General features: G+C 54.9%; 1 protein-coding gene across 2 annotated transcripts in view; it reads right to left on the bottom strand.

Annotated features, from left to right (window-relative positions):
• Nucleotides 1–26,410, bottom strand: part of TBC1D14 (TBC1 domain family member 14) — a 104,992-nt gene extending 78,582 nt beyond the window's left edge. The window contains exons 1-2 of one of the 2 annotated variants that reach the window (XM_032395474.1): nucleotides 26,279–26,410; nucleotides 14,232–14,970 (exon numbers count right to left, since the gene is read on the bottom strand). In XM_032395474.1, coding sequence (XP_032251365.1) covers nucleotides 14,232–14,953 — 722 coding nt within the window. In that variant the 5' untranslated portion in view covers nucleotides 14,954–14,970; nucleotides 26,279–26,410. The remainder of the gene's footprint in view (nucleotides 1–14,231; nucleotides 14,971–26,278) is intronic. The other variant, XM_032395473.1, reaches the window with a different exon arrangement.
• Between the last annotated feature and the right edge of the window lie 70 nt (nucleotides 26,411–26,480).

Genomic DNA, 26,480 nt, shown 5'->3' on the forward strand with positions numbered 1-26,480 from the left:
CGGGAGTGGGAGAGGGAGAAGCAGGCTTCCCGCTGAGCAGGGAGCCCGATGCGGGGCTCGATCCCAGGACCCTGGGATCATGACCTGAGCTGAAGGCAGACGCCCAACGACTGAGCCACCCAGGCGCCCAGGTGTGGAATCTCTAAGGACACCTGCACCTCCCAGAAGCCAGGGCAGAAACACTACAGCCTGCGAGGTTTACCAGGAACACGATCTGGCCACGTAAGTAGATGTGCAGGCCGAAGAAGTTCTTTCTTGGTTCAGTTCACGCCACTCCCGAAAGCGATCACCTCTAACGCCCCACAGTGAAGGCACCTGCCCGCCCCACCTGAGACAACTGGGAATTCCAGTGTCCACACCCAACGAAAAGTGGCCAAACTTTAAAGGTTTCTTTCCTCAAATGGAAGTTTCCTAACCCACCCAAGGGAAGGACAACATATCATCAGACCCAAATGGGACACAGAACATGTTCGCATTCCCTTAAGTTCAACATCTAGTGGTGAACTGGCGGGATCACGGGAACGCCCGGCTGGTGACCAGCTCCTCCCCAAGTCACCGATCACACAGAGGAAGTCAATCCCGTTTCACCCTTCGGGACTGATTAAATCCTTTGTTTCTCGGTTCTCCCCTTTCTGCTGCTCATCTCCTGGGCAGGTTGGCACTTACTAGCATTTGCTCACTCATTCGTTCATTCATGTAATAAGCAGGAAAGAGACCCCTAATAAATTCTGGTGAGGCGCAAACACAGCGATCACTATGGCAAGCACTCCGTATGCTCGGCCTTGCTGTGGCCATTTTGGAGACAAGAAACCAAGGTTCAGGAAAACAGAGCCAGGAGCCCAGCCACCCACCAGATGGGCAGAACAGATACTCCCGCTCTACGACTGCCCTCTCTGAATGCCCTCCGGGTTCTCGGTCTCCGGGCTGGAGGCACCACGGGACACCTCCACCTCCACTGTGTGCGGCTCCCCGGATGCTAAAATGTGCCCTAGAGCTCAGAGGCGGTGTCAGACAGGACCTCGAGGGAGCCTCTCAGCACCCTGCCAGGCAGCTGCTGCCCCCCCAACCCCGCCCCTGTCCAGACGAGAGCAGCTCGGCCCCCCCCTCCCCTGGGCCCGCCTTACGAGGAGCAGGGCACCCTGCCTCAGCCTCCTGCCCTCCCCCCGGGGTCCTAGCCCGTGGTGCCTTCTGCAGGCTTCCCACGGCTCCATTCGCTTCACTCCGGATTCGCTTCTTTCACAACCGGCATGAGCTGCTTTTCGATGTCGACGAAAACAAAGGCTAAAAGTCAAGTCCCAGATCGTCACCTAGTCCATCCAGACTAGCGCCGAACAACGGAGCCTCCCGCAGGGATGGAAGAGCACAAATCTGGGCTGTCCCTGAGGTGTCCGCCGAGCCCCGTAATGTGGCTTGTGCAGCTGAAGAGTCAGGTTTCCAACTCCAGTCCCGTCTGAACTGCTGTGCGTGGCCAGCGGCTGACACGCCGGACAGCTCAGGTGACAACCACACCCCAAGTGAGACCCCGGATGACAGAAGAGGTGAGGACGAAGCGCGTACAGGTGGGAAGAGGGACCCGAGCCCACTGGTTTCTGCTTCTCAAGGGGGTTAAGCCCGCCCCTCCCCATCCCTCGTTCCTCTCCTGACACCCTGCGGACGATTTCTCCCGGCACCTGAAGCCTGACATGGGCATCGCTTGCAACCGTGCACCCACAGTGGACCACAAGGGGTGCCTGTTACTTTCAGTTGGGGGACAGGGCTGTTGGCGGCCGCATCCTCAGCACTCGGTCCTCGGTAGGTGTTCGCCGAGGACATGGAAGACGTCTCAATTCAACCATCTGACAAACGTTTACTCAGTTCCAACTAGGTGCCAGCACGGGACGGGTAAGATGCAGGCCTTCGAGGGGCACCCAGGCTGGGGGGGGCCCACCGACGGCACCGAACAATGTTGGCTGCCTGGGCTGGGAGCCGGGGCCCCACTCCTCCGGGAATCTTCAGTGGGCTCCTCTCTCACGGGGTGGGCAGGAGTGCAACCTGCTCCAGAAGGGGGTCGCCGAGCCTGGGGGAGGAGGAAAGGAGGGCTGCAAGCAGATGAGGCGTTGGTTCAGGAAGGTTCCTCCTGCTGCAGATGACCACCTGCCCAATTCTCCGTTTGACATGTGGGACACGGCAACTTGCTGTCAGTGCAGCGGGGAGGGAGTGATGATATCCACCCCTGCGACATCTGGGAGGCTTCACTGCGGCCTCCATGGCCCTCCCCACACAGGGCTGCAGCCCACGACAGCCCGCACAACGGCAGCTGCCGGGACCTCCTGTGCATCCACATCTTCACCTGCGCGCACTCCACGCTGACCTCAAGGGGCTCCAGCCCCAACAGACGCTCCGGGGACGCGGATGCAGGGGAGGGACCCAAGGACCTGAACAGCCGGGAGATCGGGTGCTGAGCCAAAGCCACAGCCCCTGGGCAGCTTCTGGGACACACGCAAACCCACCCCCAGCGTCTTCTCTATGCCCCCTCTGGTGGGCACAAGGAAGGCCCGTGAGGCTGGTCCTCATGTGGAGGCTGGAGGTGGGTAAGCACTTGCAGAAACGATGCAAGGATGCAGATCCTCAGAGAGGCACGGAGAAGGTGTTCCTGAGTGAGAGAGCCCCCACCGTCTATAGCAGGGAGGTTGTCCAGGCTGGTGTCTGGTGGGGAATGCCAAAGGAACATCGGCCACGAGCAGCCAGCTGGGGGGAGGACGGGGTCCCCTGGAGAAGGCCAAGGACTAAAGAAGAGGAAGTGACGGCCCACGCCCTGCATGGTGATGGTCCATGTTCCTCCTGGACATTTCCTCTTGGCATTTCCTTCCCCTCTTGCCATCCCGGCCGGGGCCTCTCCAGAGGATCACATGAGGTTGTGTCCACGCCAAGGCACAGTGCCCAGAGCAGGGCACCCACGCCAACCTCTCCCTTAGGACGAGGTGCTGCTCATAAACGGGTTTTCTTGTGCCCGTGGCCAGCCCACTGAAGCAGCACCTGTCATAACAATGCCCCTGGGATGAACTGCTGCCTCCCTCCCCCAACCCAGCACCAGAAAGGGGATGAATGAAGGCGCTTTGCCTCCTTTCTGCAACCCTCCCTGGAGGATTCACCAGATGCGGCTGGAACACCATGTGACTGCCCAGGGTTGATCAAGCTTTACTGGCAGACAGAGCAGGGCAGGGGTTGAGGTGGGGGCTGACCCCTCCAAGCTCGACGGCCAGCTAGCTGTGTGACCTAAGCCCATTTATCCACACCGTGAAGGCACCCCACTACCCTCAGGCCTGGATTCCCCCCCTCCGACTCCTCCGATTCCTCCACCCACCAAGGTCCCCACTGGTCCTTCCTCCTGTTGCTGCCGCTCACCCTCCTGACATCCCTCACCCCTTACCCAGCGTACACGCTCCCTCGATTCCCCTGCCTGTCCCTCCTTTCACCCGACTCACTCAGTCCAATGACAGCCAGGGCCCACGCACACGCGGGCCCAGCACACATACCCCCCAAGAGGCTCACTGCTTGCTCTCCCACCGCACAGCCAGGTCCTGCCCCCCCACCCCTGCAATCACACTCCCCATCGTGACTTTCACACCTTCTTCCTTCATCACACCTCCTTCACCCCAGGGGCCCATCCCTGGCCTCGCTGTCAGCAGAGGACCCTGCTTCCTGCTTCACAAGAACATGTACTTCCTGGAGTAGCAGGAACTCACTCACTGTGGGTGGGCACGCAAAATAGCATGGCTGCCCTACAAGGCAGTTTGGCAGTTTCTTCTGAAATTCAACATACTCTTACATTCGATCCAGCACCAGGCTCCCTGGTGTTTACCCAAAGGAGCTGAGAACTCATGTCAACACAAACACCTCCTCCCACCCCCCCCCCCCCCCCACCCCGCACTCGGTTATCTACAGCCACTTTAACGGTAACCGCTAAATCCTGGAAGCAACCAAGATGTCCTTAGGTAGACGAATGTAAAATAAAGGGTCCGGTCCAGACAATGAGATAGTATTTCGTGCTACAAAGAAATGAGCTTCATCAATGTGTGAAAAGACAGGGAGGAACCTTAAATGCACACTACTAAGCCAAAGAAGCCAATCTGAAAAGGCTGCGCTGTTAGGATTCCAGCTCCACGACAGTCTGGAAAAGACAAAACCATGGAGGCAGGAAGAAGATGGGTGGTTGCCAGGGGTGTGTGGGGAGGGCGGGGAGCAGGTGGAGCATGGAGGAGGCCGTCTAGGGCAGTGCAGCTCCTCGTGCGACAGCATAACGATGGGCACGGTCACTGCGCACGGAACGCACAGCACCGACGGTGACCTTGCCTCTAACTGTGGGCTCCGGCTGACAATGACGCGTCCGTGCAGGTCCACTGACTGTAACGAGGTACCTCTCTGGTCAGGATGCTGATACCGGGGAGGCTGCACTCTCTCATTTTTTAAGTAGGCTCCACGCCCAACCTGGAGGCTTGAACTCACGACCCTGAGATCAAGAGGCGCATGCCCACCGCCTGAGCCAGCCAGACACCCCAACTCTGCACTGCCTGCTTAATTTTGCTGTGATGTAAAACTGCTCTAAAAAAGTCTATTAAAGGGGCGCCTGGGTGGCTCAGTCGTTAAGCGTCTGCCTTCGGCTCAGCTCATGATCCCAGGGTCCTGGGATCGAGCCCTGCATCGGGCTCCCTGCTTGGTGGGAAGCCTGCTTCTCCCTCTCCCACTCCCCCTGCTTGTGTTCCTTCTCTCGCTGTGTCTCTCCCTGTCAAAAAATAAATAAAATCTTTAAAAAAAAAGTCTATTAAAAAAAGAAATATGCTGAAATTAAAAATCTATATTCACACACAGAAAAACAATGAGACAGCACTAAAAACAATAAAGTAGTCCACCTACACTAAATAAAGCGAGGACGCCCACAGACCCCCGCAGCCACATCCGTCCTCCAGCCTCTGCGCCCACATCCTCTGCTTTACCGCCTCTTAAGCTAGAGAATTTCACGCAGCTGAAGCCAGTTTGTCCACGTGAGCACCAGATCCCACTCCTTCAGATGCCGCTGAAGGACACCGCTCTGCAAGTCCTCCTCTCTCTAGTTAGGTTTGCCGCTGCTCTTTTACTAGGTTGCTCTTAACAGTAAACAAAAACACCCATTTCTCCAGCCTTAGAAAAAAGAAACCTCACGCCACTCCTTCCTCCATTGGTTTGCTCCCATTGCCTTGCTGATAGCAACTCCCCTCCTCTTGCTCTTTCTCGAACTCACGGACGCTGCCCCCCACCTCACTCCCTCCTCGGCGTCCAGGGTACCCCGCTGCCCGCCGCCCCTCCAGTGTCCCTCGAGTGTGGGTATCAACTATGAATACGTCGGGACAGTCGCTCCCATGGTCAGGTTGTGTCACACGGCACAGATCACTTCAGGAAAGGGAGGTTATTCTTGGTTGGACTCACCTCATCAGTGAGCCCTTAAAAACCAACTGGGGCTGTCCCTGGCAAGAGATTCAGAGTGTGAGAAGGATTGTACACAAGGGGGATTCTCTGTTGCCGGCTCTGAAGACTGCGGGGACACATGGCAAGGAATAGGAGAAGCATCTAGAAACCAGAAGCAGCCCCCAGCTGATGGCCATCAAGGAACCAAGGACTCAGTCCTAAAACCACAGGGAACTGAGCTCTGCCAACGACCCGACTGAGCCGGGAAGCCAACAGTTCCTTACTCTCAGCCGGTCAGTGCCTGGGTTTCATCCTTGTAAGACCCCGAGAGAGAACCCAGCTGTGTGATGATGGGCCACTGAGGTTTTTAATCCGCTATTTGGTTACTTGGCATCTACCATGTAGCAAACTAGTAGATGACTAGTACGTCTCCTCTGCTCCAAGTTCTGCAGCTGCTCCCCCCGCCTCTGGGTCAAAGGCAGCCCTACATGGCCCACAGGCCCGCATCTCCACCCCCTCGTGGCCCACTCGGTCCATCCCTCGGCCTCTGTGCTGTTCCTCTCACCAGGCCCGCCCGGGCCCTTCCCTGCCTGTCTCTGCTCCACCAGGGGTCTGCTGGGTCAACGTCCCCACCTCCTCCGTCTCTGCTTAAGTCCCTCTCGCTTGTGCACCTGGCGGGCCCTGCTTTGGTGGGCGCTGCTGACCAGCCTGTTTTACAGCCCGCGCTGGCCAGTCTCTCCTCCTGCCTCGTTTTCCCCACGGCACCGGATCACCGCCAACGTCTGTGCTCCACGTACTTACGTGGGTATTATCCGCCTCCTCCCACTAGAATAGAAGCTCCTCAGGGACAAGGGTCTTTGTCTTGTCCACAGCCTAATTCCAAGCACCTAACACAATGCCTTGGCAAAGGGCAGATGCTCGGTAAATTTTTTTTAATATTTTTTATTTATTTGTGAAAAAGAGAGAGGAAGAGCAAGCGCACAAGCAGTGAGAGCTGCAGGCAGAGAGAGAAGCAGGCTCCCCGCCGAGCAGGGAGCCCGATGTGGGGCTCGATCCCAGGACCCCGGGATCATGACCTGAGCCAAAGGCAGACGCTTAACGACTGAGCCACCCATGAGCCCCTCGGTTAATGTTTCTTGAAAAACCGCATGATGAGAAGCATGTTTAAGGGCCCGGAACAACGTGTGGCACACTGCACACCCTCAAGAACCTGCGTGTGCGCGATCTGCGGCCAGAAGGAAACAGAGGAAGCACAGCCGACGGAGCGGGGCGCGGCCGTTCGCGGTGAGCACGGCGGGCCACTGTCGGCCCGGCTCCCCCAACGGTCCCTGCAGCAGCGCGGGCCCCGCACGGACACTGGCCGCCTGTGGCTCCTACACCATCCGCCGCACCCTCCCCACCTGGGAGAACCCCCTCGAAATGACCTGAGCTGGAGTCAGGGCACCAAGGACCTGGCCGGTGCTGAAACAAGGGCTGGTAGCAGCTCAACGGTGTCGGTCAGCAGTGGGAAAAGAAAGGCAAGCATTCCATGATGCGGGGGCTGAGCTGCTGAAAACCCAAGTACGACAAGTCCCAGAGGAACTGAACACCCGGGAGTAGGGTGATCCAAACAGGGTCAGTGCACGCCAGTGAAAGCCCCCCTTGCACAGAGCACAGGACTCTGAATAATCGGGACACCTCACAGATGTGCGGTTAGTACGATGGCAACCGCCCTCCTAGCGTCCTTGCTGAAAGCTTCTGTGCTTCTGCTCCTGGCCGCCCAGCGCCTGTCACTGATTCTGCTCTGCCCGCCCCCAGCCAGCCCAGGAAGGCCTCAGGACTCAGAGCTCGGCTAACTCCAACACCGTGAGAGGGGAGAGCATTCTCAACCTGCTCACACACGATGCTCTCTGCGCACTGAGGAACTTCCGTGCCGAGGGGGAGCCGCAGAGCTGACCCCCGTGACCGTGCGCAGTGCCCCCATGTGCTCCAGCCACACGCCTGCAGACCCTGCCCCGGAGCGCAGCGCGAGTCCTCCTGCTCTCCCAGCCCCCGCCCCCCGCATCTGATCAGGGCACACGTGTTCCCAGAGGCAGCACCGGGGCGCCCCGCAGACGAGTCTGGATCTCAGGGTGGTGAATCTGAGCCCCATCGTGGGCATAGAGATTACTTAAAAATAATTTTTTTTTTTTTTAAAAAGAGGTAGTGTGGTGTCTCTGGTAGAAAGAGAGGTGACTTTGGAGTTGGGCACGTGAGCCTTCTGCTCTCCATCCTGAGCACCGCAGGCCACGGCACTTTCCCAGAAACGCTGAGCTCTCTCCTGCGATGACCTCACACATGCTGATCTTCTGCCTGAGGAACACTGTCTCGACCTTGTGCCCACACAAGACACTGTCGAAGACCCACTGACCTCTCAGCCCCTGTATTTCTTTCCGGACTTTGACGTCTATCTTGGAGCCGCCATCACAGCGCACAGGGCCCTCCCCGGCGGCCCCCTAACTCTGGCCTCCCCTACCGCCTGGAGCTCGGAGCTCAGCACCTGGGCCACGCAGCTCCTCTTCCTTCGCACAGCTCTGTACGGTAGATGCCCTCGGCTCCTTCTGCGAACAAGGACACTAAGCCCCCAGCGAGGCTGAGTGCCTGCCTTACCTGAGCCCACATGCCAGCAAACAGCTAGGTCCAGAGAACACCCACCAGGGCTGTTTCCCAGGGATCGCATGGCGCACACGCATCTGGGCAAAAGTCAGTAAGTAGACGCTGGTGAGCCTCCTCCGTGCTTGGTGCTTATCCACTCACACTTCCTCCCTTTGACGCGTGCACGTATTTCTATTCTCCAGATGAAAACCCTAAGTTCAGAGACCCAAGCCCTATGCCATGGCTGTATCCCTTCCAGGCTACTTAACCACACCCTGCTTCAGTCTCCCCACCTCTGAGTAAGAATTACTCACAGGACTTACCCAAATCCATCAGCTTTCGGTGCAGGTTATAGAAACCACTCCAAAAAGTTTAAGCAGAAAGGATCTAACAACTCAAGGACTTAGGTGATTCCACAATCTTGACGAGGGCTGAAGTCACGGGCTCTAACCTGGGCCCCCAGGCACCCGCCCGCACCCGGGGAGCTGCTGTGTCAGAGCTGCCCCTCGAACCCTGGAAATCGGGAATGCAGCGGGGCCGGGAAGCCACCAGAGCGGCCTGGCACCAGCCAGGGGATGAGCACGGGGCCGACGCCGGAGAGCCGCACAGCCTGACGCCGCCGGACGGCAGAACACAGCCTCGTGGTCTCCGCCTACCTAGCTTCGAATCACTCCTCCTGGGAGAATCTGATGGCACCCAATTCCCACCCAGAACCCCAGCTCCAAGAGACCCCGAAGACACACAGGGAAGGAGCACGCCCTGGAAGGCAGGCGGCCTGGAGGATGCACAAGCCCGCCCGCAGAGCCTACCTACCACGGCATACTCTCCTACGGTGGCTGAGACCAAGTCCGGCAACCATGTGAACGCGCTCAGAAGGGCACGCGGCCACCACCACCGCTACCTGTCACTCCCGGTGCCTCCGAAGTGCATCTGCCCTGCTGGTAAACAAACTCACCTCTCCAGAAAGAAAGCAAGGAGGGGGCGCCTGAGCGGCTCCGTCGGTTGAGCCTCCAACTCTTGGTTTCCACTCAGGTCATGATCTCAGGATTGGGAAGCTGAGCCCCTCGTTGGGCTCTGGGCTGGGCACGGAGGCTGCTTAACATTCTCTGTCTCTCCCTTTCCCTCTGTCCCTCCTCCCTCCCCTCTCCCCCCCCACTTAAAAAAAAAAAAAGTTTCTTTTAAAAAAAGAAGAGAAATAAGAAAGCAAGGAGCACATTTCTTCCTCAGCACTGCTCAAGGCACCTTCCAAGTTATCAAATCCCCAAAGCCTAGAAATTGTAGTTGAACGCATTCACACCAAGTCAAAATGCCTTAAAGATGTTTTTCTCAAAACAATGGTTTCACGTTTTTCCTTATACAGACCCCTAAAAACTGGAATCTTATGCGAATCCCCAACAAAAGCAGAGAGCAGGGCCAGAAATCCAAGCGGCAGGCTGGGGATGACCTCTGCCCAGAGCTGCTCTCATAGCATCTCAAGTAAGACTCTGTCTGCCGCTTACAAGAGACGCAATGAACCCCCGCCACCCAGTACACACAGGGGACCACAGACCAGAGGGGGTTCTGGAGGTCGAAAATGGCAGAGCCCAGGTTCGAACCTGGGTCCGAGCAGCTCCAGCTCACCCAGCACACTCCTCGCTGTGTTACAGCTCACGGCCACTGGGGTGAGCCCAATGCAGGCAGACTGTGCCCCGGGGGCCCTCGGCTGGGGTGGGGAGGGAGCAGACCGGAGAAATGCATCCGCACAGCCCCGAACGCAGCCGGGGCACCGTGCCTCCCAGCCTCCCCCGCAGCTCCCCACAGCTCCCCTCCGCAAGCCCCTCCTCCTGCTTCCACTGTGGCCCAGGCATCGCTCCTCAGCAGGACACCCAGACCATCTCTGCTGAGGGCAACATAAAGGGCCGCCAAAAGAAGCCGAAAGGTCAAAGCTGATTATCACCTTCCAGGCCCGTGCGGATTAGCAGCCTGAAGCCCTTGGCTTCACAGAAACAACCCGTCTCCTGTGGAAAACGTGTGTTACTGGATGCCTCTGGTCTTTGCCACCCAAGTGTTTACACAAACACTGTTCAACTACACCGGTGGAACAGAATCCCTTAACATAGTCCCTCTCTCCAAACTAGGAGGATCCTGCTCAAATTACATTACATTAGTAAATTTCCTTCAGGGAAACAGCAACATTTACAACCTGCGGGCAGGATGGTTCTCAAAGGCTGGGTGATTCTGCCCAGCCCTCCCTGCCCAGGACAGAAGGTGATGCCCGGCTGCACCACTGGGAAGGGCTCCCGGCATTCAAGGCACAGGACGGCCCCCACCACAAAGATTTATCCATCCCACAATGTCAACAGTGCAGAAATCCTGATTTAACTTTTTCAATAATAACTTTTGATTGAAATAAACACCACATTAGGATAAGAACTAGAGAAAACTTCAGAAAAATGTATTTCTTAGAAGTGATAACGTTTTTGTTAGAATCATAGATAGCTACTACTTACTACTTATCAAGAAGTGTGCTAGATGTTTACCTATTTGATCTCTAACCGTAAGCAGTTTTATGCCCCATTTAACACTCAGAGAGGAGTAAAGTAACTTGCCCAATGTCACACAGCTTTTAAGCAGGAGAGCTCACACTGAACCCAGCCCTGGCGCGGGCACCCTCACAGGCTCACACGCTCATACCCCTCCCCCGCCGTGCCTGCTCGGTCTCCCCCACCAGCTGTGAGCCCCTTCAGGCCCAGGACTACCTCTCAGCGCAAGGTGGAATCTGCACCACAGGGCTTCTGACAGCCCGGATGAAGAGCGGGTCAAAGGGAGAGAGGGAGTTGGGTCCGCAGCTTCCACGGGGCAGTGGTCGGGCCCAGCCTGCCATCCTGTCACTTCTCTGCTCCTGTCTCACCCAGACCACCCTCCATCAAGCAGTCAGGGCCACCAACTGGTCTGCCCCCTCGGGCCACAAGTTCATTCCGTGACCGTGTCCAGCCCTTCCTCTGAGCCCCATTCTCTGAAACGAGCCTTCCACTACTGCCCATGCTCCCCCCGGCAATTTCCTAGAAATCGACTCAGTGAGGACAAGGAGAACAGACAGGCACTAGGGTAAAGGAAGTCGCCTGGGCACAGCGGGTAAAGTGGAGAAACAGGAGGACTCAGAAGCCTGGGCTGGAAACCCAGAGGCCTGGCTCTAGCCCCAGCCCTGCCCTCGACGAAACTCATACAGGCCTTACTGTGAGCCAGGCCCCCTCTGTAATTCACCTGTAAAATGTGTAGTGGGTTCCAAACATTCTTGCCACAGAACCTTCCCCCTCAAAGGAATTCTAGATTGGAACTCTCCTCTAACACTTTAAGACTCTAGGGCAAAAAAACTCACTAGACTCAGCTCATGAGATCATGTATTTTGATCTGTTTGTCATTAACATTCCACCTGCTTCCCCGAAGTGCTTAATAATGGCTCAAATAATGTCACAGCCATTAAAAGGGTAAGGGAGGGTGTGTCTGGCTGGCTCAGTCAGTGGAGCATGCGACTGTTGATCTCAGGGTCGGGAGTTCGAGCCCCACGTTGGGTGTAGAGATCACTTAAATACATAAATAAAATTAAAAAAAATTTTTAATGTTTTATAAAAGGGGTAAGGAGACAAGAACCAGAGAATAAAACAAAGAGGAGACTTTTCATTTCTGTGGCACAAAGCTACAAAAGATTTTCAAGAAACAGCAGCTCTAGCATACTATATAATTTCACTTATATGCACACTCTGAAAAACAAAACAACAGGGGAACAGACTGAGATATAAAGAGCAAGCTGGTGGGGAGGAGGAGGAGGGGCCAAACAGGGGAGGGGGACTGAAAGGTACAAACTTCCAGTTATAAAACAAGACAAAAGAACACGGTGTACAACACAGGGAACAGAGGTGTACAACACAGGGAACAGAACGTAGTCAACACCAGGTAACAACTTTGTAGGGTGACAGATGGTGCTGAGATCCATCTCCACGATGATTTAGTAAACGTATGAGAAAGTTCAATCACTGTCTTACATCTCAAACTAGCATAATACCATACCTCAACTACACTTCAATTAAAAAAAACACACAGTTTTAGCAATGATCCACAGTAATTGATGGCATGTCCTTTCAAAGGGAGAAGAGGCTCCAACTCGGTGAGACAAGGCAGCAGACAAAACAAGGTGCAGCCATGATGATCCCAAACGACTGAGACCTGACAGCTCACTGTCTGGGTCGATCCTGTTTCACACGTGAACCCACCCCATTCCCGTGACCACCACACGCAGTAGGTCTCGTACGAGGACCTTGTACATCAACAACATAATAGGCACCTTGTGCTGGGCACTTACTCAATGCGATTTTAGAGATGAGAAAACGAACTCAGAGAGGTGAAGTAACTTGTTCAAGGTCACACAGCTAGGATGTGGGTGCAGGTCTGTTCAATCCAAAGCTCAGCTCTTTCCTCTAGGCTGCTTCCCAGCCATCCCCATTCCAAACCACGTTTCCAAACTTGCCAAGAACCCCCACATGGTTCCAAAAACCTGTCTCCCAAGCCCTTCCCCTGAGATTCTGATTCTGGAGTTCTGGGATGGATCCTGAGGACCCCGCAGCTGGTTAACAGGTACCCAGGTGGTATCTACAGACAGGAAATGCTGAAAACACCGATCTATGAAAAGACAACAGCTCGGCCACACTAATTGGAACCACAACCACCTATTTTAGGGCTATGGCCTCAGAAGGGACAGTGACTGTCGCCCCCAGGGCTCCTGGGCTCCTCCCACTGAAGGCGGTCCTGGGTTACGGAGTTCTGGGACTAGGGAAGCCTGACGCCTGGCTGCCGGCACATCAGAGAGAAGAGGCGCCCCACAGACCACAGCCTACACCAGAGATCTTCTCACGCAAAACTGGTCTTAGGCTCACTCGAAACGATGTCCACATTCAGATGCAGCAGCAGCTGGGGCTGCAGTGAGTTAAGCTCCGTGCCCGCAGGCACAGAAGTCTCCAGCGGACCCCAGCCAGCACAGCACGGCACCGCAAAGGGACGCCCAGGGCCGCGAGGCTGGCTGGGTCGGTTTAGTGTCTGCCTCCTGATTTCAGCTCAGCGTCGTGGGACTGAGCCCCGGGTCGGGCTCCATGCTCAACAGGGAGTCTGCTGCAGATTCTCCTCGTCCCTCTGCCCCTCCCCTCACTCGTGCTCTCGCTAATAAATAAATCTTTAAAAAGAAAAAAGGGGACACCCAGTACCACAAAGCGTCCTACACGGGCTTTGCTCCAGCACACACACACACGGGCAGCTGCATCGCCCGCAGCAACGGGGCCCCCGAGGAGCAGCTAGGGACGGGCCGCCACGCCCCTGCACACTGTCTCTCAGCCCTGGGCCCTTCCTCACAGCGCCGCACAGCCCAGACGTCCACGGCCGCTCGTATGACTGGCTGATGTGTCCCCAGCCCGTGAACCTGACCCGAAGGCATGACCTGTAGCACTTCGATGGTCATACTACTCCCATATTCCCTGCCAACAGCAGAGCCGGGGACACACACACTTGCTGAACGAAAACACGAGAGTACAGGTAAGAGGCAGGCGTGCGGGAGCTGTGCCCCCAGGGCTGGAGGGGAGACACAGGGGCCCTACAGGCCCTGGTTTGGGGCCTCAGTTGAGTGGCCTGGTCCCAGCCTAGGAGGGGAAGCGGTGGCCGCAGGGCCAGCGTCAGAACAGGGACCCAGTGCACAGCCCTGCGGGAACACAGGGCAGAGCTGCCTGGAAACACCACTGCATTATGCGGTGGGGGCTGGGGTGGAACGTGGGTTCCTAACCCTCTGTTGGGCCCAAGAAGCTCAAGTGATGAGCGTAAAGGGCCTTGCAGAGGATGAGGCTGACAAAGTAAGGCCGCTAATCTATTAGCACTGGCCACTTGTGGGTCACCCTCCCGCCACAGCAGGTCAGAGGCTGGGAAATGACAACAAAGTGTGCGAGTGAGCCAGGGAAAGACACAGAGGTGACGGCGAGTGGTGAGGGCTCAAACAGCAGAATCACCTCCAGACCAGTCCTACCCACAACTGCACAGGACTCTGGGCTACGGGGAGAAGACAGTCGCCTGCATGACTCCGGGCCTGCTTAGCAAGGCAGGAGGCACACAGCACATTTCGGATGAGAACAGGGCAGCCGGTCCGGATAACCTAACTCTCGTAGAGACAAAGACGGTGTTACCTGGTGAAGAAGCTACTAAGTGGTCCCAAAATTCTCAGTTTATTCCCATCCTCAGTTCCATCCACACAGTCCTGCTGGCGCAGCTCATGGGTTTCCTTGCCGGAGCTCAAGGTGACGTCAGTAAACTGCGGGTCATCGTCGCTCTCCAGGGTCACGATGGCACTGGAGCTGCTCGTGACCACGAGGTCCAAGATGTCCTCATTGCTGATGGACAGTGTGGTTGACAGCTCTGTGCCGAGGCTGGACACGCTGCAAACGGAGACATCGTCACTGCGGCTCAGGGCTTTGGAGCTGGGGCTGTAGAGCTTCACCGAGTCGTAGCCGGTCCTGGGGAACGTGGACGACTTCCGCACGCTCTGCTCCCACTCGGCGCTGCTGGGAGCTGGGGGCGTGTAGGATGGCAGCGGGCACGCGCTCTGGCAAGCTCGCTCGGGGACGATCTCCGACTCCGATGGCTTCCTCTTCACGTGGACCACACTGCAGGGGACGGGTTCCGGGTTACTGATCTCGAGGGTGGGAATGCCTGAGTCCACGGACTTAAGGCTGTGCCGATCTTCTAAAGGACCAAGTTTCAGCTTGGGCCCATACTCTGGCAATGAGAGGGACCTGGGTGCCTTGAGATTCAAGTGTGGCAGGTTCTGAATGTGGTTTCTTGGCTGACCATCCAGAATGCCCATCAAGGCTACACCATTTGTAGAGGTGGAGAGATTTCCATCAGTCATCTTGGTCCAAGGAGAAACTAGAAAAAATCACAAAAATGGAAATTAAGACAGTGGTCCTAAAAGCCTGACACACTCCTGCTATACAGCTCAAATGTTCTGACACCCCTTCTAGGGACAAATCCTTGAAAAAAGTCCTACATATCCAAGTTTTAATTCAGGACCAGAAGCCAGAGTTTTAGCATGTATCACCACGATATAAAATAACAGGACCATAACCCAAACAAAGGCTACAGCTAGGGTAAAAATACTTAAACAGTCCCCTTGTTCATCATCACCAGCACCCCACCAGTCACATGTCTGACCCCCAAGCCGGCACAGGGGATGTGAGGACAAGGCCAGGCAGAGAAACCGTTGTTTTTCATGTTTTTTAAAAAATGATAAACAGAAGGGGTGCCTGGGTGGCTTAGTTAGTTGGAGGGGCCAACTCTTGATCTCGCAGTCATGAGTTCGAGTCCCACACTGGGCTCTGCACTGGGCATGGAGCCTACTTAAAAAATAAAATAAAATAAATGAACAGAACACCTCAGTCAAAAGTACATGAATTCATAACCCACATGTAAGTCGAGTTCTACTTGTTCCAAGACAGCATTAAAATCAAGATGTCGTCATCAAGACAGGAAAACAAGATAAATGGTGTATACTCCATGTGGCATGAGATGACCCCAACCACATCCAAGTCAGCCATGGCCCTCCGCACGTCCACAAGGTAGGACACATTATCCCCCTTACCAGGGAGGAAACCAAAGCTCAGAGAAGTTAAGAAATGGGTCCAAGACCATAGCATTATTTAGCAGCACAGCTGGGATCTATAGGACTAGCCCCAAAATAGGCCATACCTAGTGGATGAATAGCTTAGCATTGGAGTTATAAAAACCCAGGTAGAAGGCTGGCTCAGAAAAGCAGATAATCAGTAAGTGAAAAATAAAGGGGCACCCGGGTGGCTCAGCTGGTTACGCATCTGCCTTCAGCTCAGGTCATGGTCCCAGGGTCCTGGGATCGAGTCCCACATGGAGCCTGCTTCTCCCTCTCCCTCTGCCCCCCCACTCGTCCTCTCTCTCTAAATAAATAAAATTTAAAAAAAAAAAAAGGAAAAACAAAGACCATAAACCTACAATAAAGACTTGAGTGACAAGAGTCAAAGCTGTCACTCACACACACATCTGCCTATGGTTCTCTGGCCTAAGACAAAGTGGAAACGATGGGGCCTGGACAGCACAGCCCCCAGCAGCTGGAGAACCCTGCTTAAGAAGGTTCTATTGTCCTTCAAAATGTCAAAACTAAAGAAATCTGGTTGGGTTATTGAAATCTGATCCACTGTGTAGAACAACATAAAGAATGGTACTTTCCTGGGTTGTTTCTTGTTTGTTTTTTAAGTAGGCTCCACACCCAGCAGGGACCCCAGTGCAGGGCTTGATCTCATGACCCTGAGATCACGACCTGAGCCAAAGGCAGACGCTTAACCGACTGAGCCACCCAGACGCCCCACTTTCTTGGGTTCTCCTGGGACTTTTCCTGGGCTCTAACCCCAGCTGTACTGACTGCCTGGGGAGAATTCAGTCAGTACCATGAGGAAAGCATCCCAAGGCAGTAGCCCCTGGCAGGCACTCTGCTGGTAGCTGCCATCATCAGAGTCAGTGGGTGAAGGTTTTGAAGCACACTGGGAACAGTGACAGCCACTCCCTTTTGGGTGTCACTGAGCCTTCCTGCTCCCCTTCAGGAAGCCTGGTCCTTCTCCAGTCAACACAGCAAAAGCAAATTTGTTAGAAGAACAGGGAAGGGGGTCATCTCCCTCCCTCCCAGAAATCGAAGGAACCAGCCAGACAGTGTGGCATTGGAGTAAAAATAAAAATATGAAGGAATGTGGGGCACCTGGGTGGCTCAGTCCGTTAAGTGTCTGCCTTTGGCTCAGGTCGTGATCTCAGGGTCCTGTGATCGAGCCCCACATCGGGCTCCCTGCTCAACAGGGAGCCTGCTTCTCCCTCTCCCTCTGCCTTCTGCTTCCCCTACTTGAGCTCACTCTCTCTGTCAAATAAATAAAATCTTTTAAAAAAGCATTTCCTCTTCCTTATTAAAAATAATAAAATAAAAAATAAAAAATATGAAGGAATGAATCAAAATGCAAAATTCAGAAATAGACGGAACTATATATAAAAACTTGACAGGCGCCTGGGTGGCTCAGTCATTAAGCGTCTGCCTTCGGCTCAGGTCATGGTCCCAGGGTCCTGGGATCGAGCCCCACATCGGGCTCCCCGTTTGGCAGGAAGCCTGCTTCTCCCTCTCACACTCCCCCTGCTTGTGTTCCTACTCTTGCTATCTCTCTGTCAAATAAATAAAAATCTTAAAGAAATAAAATAAAAACTTGAAATATGACCCAGTGAATGAGAAAGGATTATTTATTCATGATGTTGTATTAATCAATTATCAATTTTTCTTAGAAAGTAGAAACACACTGTACTAAGCCAAAACAAAAACACAAAATTAGGATTTAATACAAAAACAAAATTCCAGGGGCGCCTGGGTGGCTCAGTCGTTAAGCGTCTGCCTTCGGCTCAGGTCATGATCCCAGGGTCCTAGGATCGAGCCCCGCATCGGGCTCCCTGCTCTGCGGGAAGCCTGCTTCTCCCTCTCCCCCTGCTTGTGTTCCCTCTCTCGCTGTGTCTCTCTGTCAAATAAATAAATAAAATCTTAAAAAAAAAAAAAAAATTCCATCAAGTATTCCATCAAGTGCTTCTCTAACCTACTTGAGCAAACCTCAGTTCATCCTCCAAAAGAATCCGGGCACCGCCTTCAGCACACATGAACACATTTTCAGGCCACAGTTCACACTGCCCTCGAATTCCTGGGCTGGACTCCCCAGCCCGAGTCCCCAGCCCTGAGCTCCTCCAGGCAAAGTCACCGCCACCTACGCCCAAGCCCCTGCCCCGGGAAATCCCTGAACTCAACCACGCTGTGGAACAACAGGATTCACAACAGGAAGACACAGGGACATTCCAATGCACATAAACTGGAGACTTCTACATTTTTTTAATTAAAAGGAAAACACGGCAAGAAACATTTCTGGCACATGGTGAAGAGCTAATCACTCGCAATGTCAAGAGTTATTAGAATTACCCAAACACCATCAATAGTCCGACAGGTCAAACTGGCAAAAAGCCAGAAACACGAGAGGAAATCCTCACAGCAAACAGAGCTGAGAGCCAGGTGACCAGCCCAGCTGACATTCTGGCTCCGCCGCTTACCACGGGGAGAAGTAGAACCTTCCTGGACCTCAACTTGCCTCCTGGCCAGCAGGAAAGTGGGCGACACCACAAAACTCATACGTGAAATGACAAGGCTCGGCGAGAGTGCCGGGACACCCCACGTCTGAGCACAGTACGTGCCCCGTAAATGTGAATTTCCTCTACTTCAGCTGCACGAAGAGCTGAAGGACCTACAAAAAACGCCTTTAAACTGCAGTTCTGATACTAGAATACACAGAACACAAAACGTGTGTGTTGAGTGAATGCAAGGACCCCCTCTCAGAATCGCCACCGTGAGAGCACGAGGGCGGCAAAGCAGGTGTGACGGGGTCCAAAGCCGCCTGGCCGTGGCCTGTTCTCCACTCCTCTTGCCTCTCTGCTGGGGGCCAGGCCAGCAGGACAAGGGCCTCTTCCAGGGAGAAGATGAATGACCTTTGACGCCTCCGCTGGTTCCAAGTCCAAATGAAGTTCCTTAAGCCCCACAAACAAGGTTGTCAGCCTTCAGGGAAATAAACCTAAAAGCAAAAATGTCCTGCTTGCAACATACTCTCAAACCAAACCCCACAAGGGCCAAGGCCACCTGTCCTCAAACCCTTCCGCCTGGGGCCACCAGTCCTATGAAACCAGAAGGCACCCGCCAGAGCACCTGCCTTCCGACGGTGCCCTGAAGGGGGGGCTGCATGCACAAAGCGCTCGCTTCTCAGAGAGGCTGCAGGGTGGACGCTGGGCGCCTGCCAGGAGGCCAGCTGCAGATGGCCTGCCTCCAAGTCACACGTTTTCTAAAGACAGGATCAGCCTAAATTCCCCGAGCTGGCACAGGGCCCTCCCGCCCCAGCCTTGCCAGCCTCAGCAGCCTTGTGCGGTCACCCTCGCCTCTCAAAACCCCATGGCCTGGGTGCTCTCCCCGGCTGGGCCACCAGCGCCCCTGGGGGTCTGGCAGCAGGTGCCACAGGGAGACACGGCACACTCCCAAGGCCACCTCCTCTGAGAAGCTGTCCCCTACTCTCCCAGGAAGCTGCAGGTCCTCTTTCCTCTGAGGTTCCTTTTGGCCACGGCCAAGACAACTGCTCCCGTCCCTCCCCTGGTTTCTAAGCTTCGGGCAGGCAGCGGGCTAACAGGTTCCAGACACCCCTGCCTGGCCAAATGCCTGGCATGGATTAAGGATTCAAAAATCTATTTGCTGAGTTAATTATTACTAACAACTAGGTTCTAAGAGGGCAGGTTTCGGGGATAGTCCGTCCAAGAAACATCCGCGGCGAGTGGGTTCTGCTTCAAGAACAAGGTGAGCCATGGACATAACGAGATGAGGAAGAAACTCCCTCCCATCAAGTTCCCGGCAGCAAGTCCGGGATGACCATCCTGAGCCGCGCCGGCCGCCGCACTACTGGGGAGGAACGGTCAACACGTGACAGTCCGGGAACGTAAGAGACTTCCTCCTTCTACACTTGCTTCCCGAAGCCTGAGACAACCCCCACCCCCCAGCAGTGGCCACAGCAGCCCCCGCAGGCCCCCCCACCTCCTCCAGGCCCAGGTGGCCAGCCACACGATACAAGTTTCAGGATGACCAGCCATCACGTCCCCGACAAGGGAAAAACACACAAGACGTCAAGTTCAGATCAGAGGAAGGCTGTTTTCACTCCAGGCAGCAAGACAATCTGCATTTTATTTACCAGTCACAAATCCGGCGTTCTGCAGCAAGTGGAGAGGGTAAGAGCCCCGAGAGAGATCGGCACACCCCTCCCCTGGCCGGGACTAGGCCTTCAACACAAGTCAGAAAGCCCACAGCAGCTCTGCCAGTAACTCTGAATGTGCCTTTGGAAAACAAGTCCATCCTGAACAACAGTTTAATTTTCTTCTCTTTAAAAAGCAGTGGGACAGGGGCGCCTGGGTGGCTCAGTCATTAAGCGTCTGCCTTCGGCTCAGGTCATGATCCCAGGGTCCTGGGATTGAGCCCCTCATCGGGCTCCCTGCTCAGCGGGAAGCCTGCTTCTCCCTCTCCCACTCCCCCTGCTTGTGTTCCCTCTCTCTGTGTCAAATAAATAAAATCTTTAAAAAAAAAAAAAAAAAGCAGTGGGACAAGGTCTTGACCAAGTCTTCGTAAATCAGCAGTTTATGAGGCCAAATCCAAATGATTTAGTTATGTTCCTGGTAGGAAAACCTCCACTCATGGGTGGCTTCAGGGAGAAATAATGCTGCCCACCCATGCAGAAGACATCCTCTGGCACTCATCTGCCTGTGGCTGCTTCCTGCCCCCGGGCATTTGCTCCCCGTAGCCCTCCCCGTCTGGGCTCCTCTCTGGATGCCACAGGGGACCGCTTCCTCACACCCCCATTAGCACCAGAGACACTACGGCTCTCCCTGATCCTCCAAGGAGGGTGCACTTGCCTTTGCTGCCAAGTGTCCTATCCGCCCAGCTCCACCCCTGATATCCGTAACCTTAATCTTTCATTTTTTACATATTTATTTTAGAGAGAAAGACAGAGACAGAGACAGAGCACACACACAAACGCAGGGAGAGAGAAGCTCAAGTAGACTCCACGCTGAGTGCAGAGCCCAATGCGGGGCTTGATCCCACGACCCTGAGACCATGACCTGAGCTGAAACCAAGAGTCAGTCACTTCAATGACTGAGCCAGCAGGTGCTCCTCCATACCCTTAATCTTTTTTTTTAATATTTTATTTATTTATTTGACAGAGAGAGAGAGAGAGAGAGCATGAGCTAGGGGGAGAGGCAGAAGCAGACTCCTCGCTGAGCAGGGAGCCCAATGTGGGGCTCGATCCCAGGACCCCGGGATCATGACCTGAGCTGAAGGCAGACACTTAACCGACTGAGCCACCCAGGCGCCCCCATACCCTTAATCTTAAGAGAAGACAGACACTGCTCTTTGTCAGCCACAGCCTCAGAACCCATCCGTCCCAGAGCCAAAGTTTCAAGAGGGCAGGACCAGGTCTGCAACACGGACAACACCAGAGCATCACCATATGAGCACCAGGCCCTGCTCGAAGCTCCTCCCATGCCATTCTTCGCACAGCCCTCTGTGCTAGGCATTACCCCACTGCACAGAGGACACTGAGGCCCACGGCATACCCAAGGGCTCCACTTTTACGATGCAGCAGCGGGGACTTGAATCCAAGTCCATGACTCCAAGGCCCCTTGGCCAGCTTTGCTACTCACGCGGCCCTAACACAGACATCGAGAACCTCCCTAAATCCTCATCCCTCCTGTGAAAAAGCAGACTGTCTTCTGCCATTTCCCAGATGGGAACAAAGCCGGGCTAAGCCCGATGCAGTGACCTGCCCGTGATTACACACAGGCAAGGCCCCAGCCCTTCTCTCTCCAACACCCACGTCATTCCGCACAAGGCCCCTCGGGGTCCTTCATGCTTCCTGGGGAGACTTTTGGTGAGAACACCAGCCTCCTGGCAGGACTGGTGCCCCCCCACACACACACCCCAGGCCTTCACCTTGACCCTGGAGGACAGGACCAGTCAGGAGAAACAGGCTAGTTCAGCCTCTGAAACGAGGTCCCACCGCCCAGGAAAACCCCCTGAACTACGGGGCATGTCCCATGTCAATTAGCTTGCTTTGTAGAGGACTCCACAAGCACCAACCACTCCTGAGTCGCTTTCTCTTTTTAATGTCATGGCTTAGAAAAAAGGACCCTGGAAAGAGAGGCACAGGATGTTCTGGAACTCGGGTGCCTCGGCATTACCAATTAACGGGAGCTGCTGCCTCAGCTCACCACGTGTGCGTTGTACGCTGGGCACGGCCTTCAAAGTCCACACCCGGCGTCTCTGTAACCTTCACAACAACCCCCAGAGCTCACGGTTCCCGCATTATCACCGCACAGACAAGGAGACGAGGCTCGAGAGGCCTGTGTAATGAAGCGGCCGGCCGGGGCCAACCTGGGAGGACACCCATGGGCTTGCCATCCCTACTGCTGCTCGAGCGGCCGAAAATAATGGGGCAATTTGCATTATGCAGAATGGAAAAGTCAACCGTAACAGTAATTTGATTTTTAAATGGGTTATTCTTCAGGATAAAAACAATCCCAAAAAAGAATTTCCTAGAAGTTCAATATATTCCTCTGGAAAGTGAATGGCAACTTTCAGGTGCCTATAACATAACTGAATGTTATTTTGTTTTGTTTTTTTTAAGATTTTATTTATTTATTCATGAGAAACAGAGAGACAGAGAGAGAAGCAGAGGCAGAGGCAGAGGGAGAAGCAGGCTCCCTGTGGAGCAGGAAGCCTGACACAGGACTCGATCCCAGGACCCTGGGGTCATGACCTGAGCCAAAGGCAGACGCTTAATGGCTGAGCCACCCAGGCGCCCCATAACTTAATGTTGTTTAAATAAGTTTTGGCCCACTAGCAAGCCAGGCAGAAATTGGGGTTAAGCTGTTGAGGGTCCCCAAAGGCTCCCTCACAACCCTAAGGAGAAAACATGTAACTTTCACTGCCCCAAAGTGGTTATGTTAAAAAAGGCACAGGTGGGACATTTTATTTTATTTTTTTTAAAGATTTTGTTTATTTATTTGACAGAGAGAGACACAGTGGGAGAGGGAACACAAGCAGGGGGAGTGGGAGAGGGAGAAGCAGGCTTCCTGCCGAGCAGGGAGCCTGACGCGGGGCTCGATCCCAGGACCCCGGGATCATGACCTGAGCTGAAGGCAGACACTCAACCGACTGAGCCACCAGGCGCCCCAGGTGGGACATTTTAAATTAAGGACTTTCTTTTTTTTTTTTTTTTTTTAAAGATTTTATTTATTTATTTGAGAGAGAATGAGAGAGAGCACATGAGAGGGGGGAGGGTAAGAGGGAGAAGCAGGCTCCCTGCCGAGCAGGGAGCCCGATGCGGGACTCGATCCAGGGACTCCAGGATCATGACCTGAGCCGAAGGCAGTCGCCCAACCAACTGAGCCACCCAGGCGCCCTAAATTAAGGACTTTCAATGCACGGGCACTGGGGGCCACTACCCCAAAATGTTTCAGCTACATATAGTGACTTTCCAAAGTGACTCATCCTAAGTACCTATAAGGGGACTGAGAGGCAACTGACAGATGAGGAAGATATTCATACCGCTTAACAAAACCAGCACAACTTATAATCTTAATTATTAATAAGAGAAAAACATTTATTGAGCATTTGCCATGCTACCAAACCTACTAAGTGCTATCACATGCTCTTCTCATCACAAGCCTCCAAGCTCAGTAAAGAAACTGAGGCTGAGTAAGTCACCTAAGGTCACAAAGCAACAGAAACTGGATTCAAACCAGGTCTGACTTCAAAGCCCACACCAGCTTGCTGGAATGCTTACGAAAACAGACCCTAAGCTTTGTGATAATCGATAACCCAAAGGCTTAACAATTTTTACACATCTCTGTATGTCAGAATTCAGGGAAAAGGTTTTTAAAAATGAAATACACAAGGGGGAAAAATAATGCAGGTTCTGGAGGCAGAATGCCCAGGGTTCAAATCCTGGCTCCTCCACTTACAAACTATGTGACCTTGGACTAGTTTAACTCCCCTGTGCCCTAACTTCCAAGTAGTAAAATGAGAACAATAATAGACCCTATCTCCTTAGGCAAATAAAGCCTTTAGAATCACGCCTGGCACGAGTTAAACCTCAGAAGATGTTGGCTGGTATTACTTCTTCCTGGGCACTAGATAGGGCCAGGTGGCTCAGGCCCACTATTTTAGCAACTCATTTACATAAACAAAGCCAAGACTCAGCCACTTTGTGCCTGCAAGCCTCACCGTATGGTTTCTTCCTGTCACTAACATCTCTCCTCACACCTGCTCTGTGGCACTAAGCTCTGGGCCTCAACTTCCCATCTGTAAAATAAGGTGATGAGTCCAGCTGATCTACCTGAGGTCCTTCCAGCTTGGCAATCTAGAATTCTTAACAATTCAGGCCCCAGAAATTTCATAACCGTCCTAAAACAAACATTAACAGATGACACCCACTCATTTTCCTAAAATCTTCTTTTACGTATTATGTATAAATGCCTATTTTGATGGCAAATCTCCTCCAAGGTCCCAGAGCTCCACGAGCACCCACAATATGCTGGGCAGGCATCTGCTGTGTTGAGGCTGTGGACACGATGGTCAGAAGCTTTGACCCACAGGGGAGGCAGATTCTGAAGCAAGCTGCTCTGACAGGCAGGTCCTCACTGCCAGAGAGGACTTCAACAGAGCACAGAGGGGAGTAGGAGAGTGGGCCGGACGGATGGAGAGGAAAGTCAGGATCAACAGAGGCCAGGCAAGGCAGCGCTGATGCTGGATGTGAGAGGGCGGGCTGGGGGCACACTGTGAAAACCGTTTCACAAGCAGGAAGCAAGCCCAGCTCAGCACGAAGCCAAGTGCTGAGCAGGAGCCTGCTGGGACCGTGTTGGACACTAAGGTGAGCTGAACCTGGCCTAGCGACCCCGCGCAGTCTGAATCTCACCCATGCCTCTCGCCAGCTGGGTGACCCCGGACCATTTACGTTACCTCCTTTAATGTTTCCCAAAGGGTATATTCACTCAATAACCCTGAGCCAAGTTCTCATTAGGGCTAGGGATCAAGTGGAGCCCACAATCTGCAGGGATCAAATATATACAACAACTAAGACAGCCTGGGGCGAGGCAAAACAGGCTGGACGGGGGGTTAAGAAGTCAGGAAGAAGTCATTCCCACACTTGAGGCATGGGCTGGTAGTGGCCAGATAAACTGGGCGAGAGGCAGTGTGGTCCAGGCAAAGCACCTACCAGTGTGCAGATGTATAACCCATCTGTAAAGGAAAGGGGGGGCTGGGGGGCTCAGCTGGGTGAGCACCTGACTCTCAGTTTCTGCTCAGGTCATGATCTCAGGGTCCTTGATCAAGCCCCACCTGGCTCCGCACTCAGTGGGATTCTCTCTCTCCGTCTGCCCCTGCTCGTGTGCATGTGCGCGCTCTGTCGCGCAATCTCCCTCTCTCTCTCTCAAATAAACAAATATATAAATAAAATCTTTTAAAACATTAAAAATAAATGATGTCAGGACAACAAGGAGGTGCTAACATCCTGCTGGTAGGGTCCCAAAGACGCCACCCTTCTCAACTAGCCTCAGGAAATAAGTGGATGCCCAGGAGCCTCCTGCACATAGAACTTCCCGAAGCAAAGCTTTCAATTCCGTACTGGAGAAAACGGTGCTGCGCAAAAACAAAACGGGTGGGGGGTTTGGCCAGGTAGGGCTCTGGCCACTAAATGCCCACTACCCGAGCCCAGGGCCTGGAGTCTGTGGGGCCAGTCCTGCCGCTTCCTGAGGCTTCCACATCATGCATGGCCTCACCGCAGAAGCTTCCTCCTGGCAGCTCCGAGCCCAGGAAGGGCCGCCTGCGGAGCACCCCCTCCCTCCCCGGCCGACACACCAGCCCCGGCCCCTCCGCCCGCCCAGCGGAAGGATCCCCAGGCCCGGGATCTCAGGTTTCTCCTGCACAGAAGGGGTCTGTGGCCCAGAAAGGGGGTCTCCAAGGCCAGCGGAGTCCCTGCGCCCGGAAGAGGAGGTCTGAGAATGGGGGGGTCCTGCGGTCTAGCGACAGCGGTTCCGAGAAAAAAGGGGATCGGGAGCTCCAAGGTGGAGGGGAGTCCAGGGAGTCGGGGCCCCAAAGTGGAGGGGTCTTCCCGGGGGGGGGGTCCATGGTCCCGAAGCGAACGACGTCCTGGGCGCCGGGAGTCGGGGACCCCGGAGGTGGAAGGGGCCCGGCGGGGCGGCTGCGCGCCCCTTGCCAGCCCCTCTCGGGCTGGGGAGCCACGCGCGTCTCAGGGACAAAACTTTTCGTCAAGTTCCGGAAAAGAAGCGTGTCAGCGCGCGCGTCTCTCCCGAAGGGCTGGCGAGCCGAGCGCCGCCGGCCCCGCGATGTCGCCCGTGCCCCACGCGCTCCCCCGGTGCGCGGCGAAGCGGCGGCCGCGCGGCGAGGGGGCGCCCCGGCGGGCCCCGAACCCGCGCGCCCCGGCCCGGCCCGCCTCCCGCTCCCGCCGACGCAGCAGCAGGTGGCAGCGGCCCCGCGCGCCCCGGCCCCCCTCTCTCCCTCGCGGCCCGACCCCCCGCCGGAGGCCCTCAGTACCGGAATCAGCGCGGCTCCGACGCCATCCCCGGAGCCCGCGGGCCCGCAGCCCGGCCCCCCGGGACCCGCAACTTGCGCGGCGAGGACGCTCGGCGCGCCGCAGGCGGTGGGCCGGGCAGGCAGGTGCGCGCGAGCTGCCTGCGGCCGACAGCGGCGCGCGCCCTCGCCCCGCCCCGCGCGCCCTGCCCCCGCCCCACGCGCC

This window comes from Phoca vitulina, unplaced genomic scaffold (assembly GCF_004348235.1).
Source record: "Phoca vitulina isolate PV1807 unplaced genomic scaffold, GSC_HSeal_1.0 scaffold85, whole genome shotgun sequence".
In the NCBI taxonomy this organism is placed as follows: domain Eukaryota; kingdom Metazoa; phylum Chordata; class Mammalia; order Carnivora; family Phocidae; genus Phoca; species Phoca vitulina.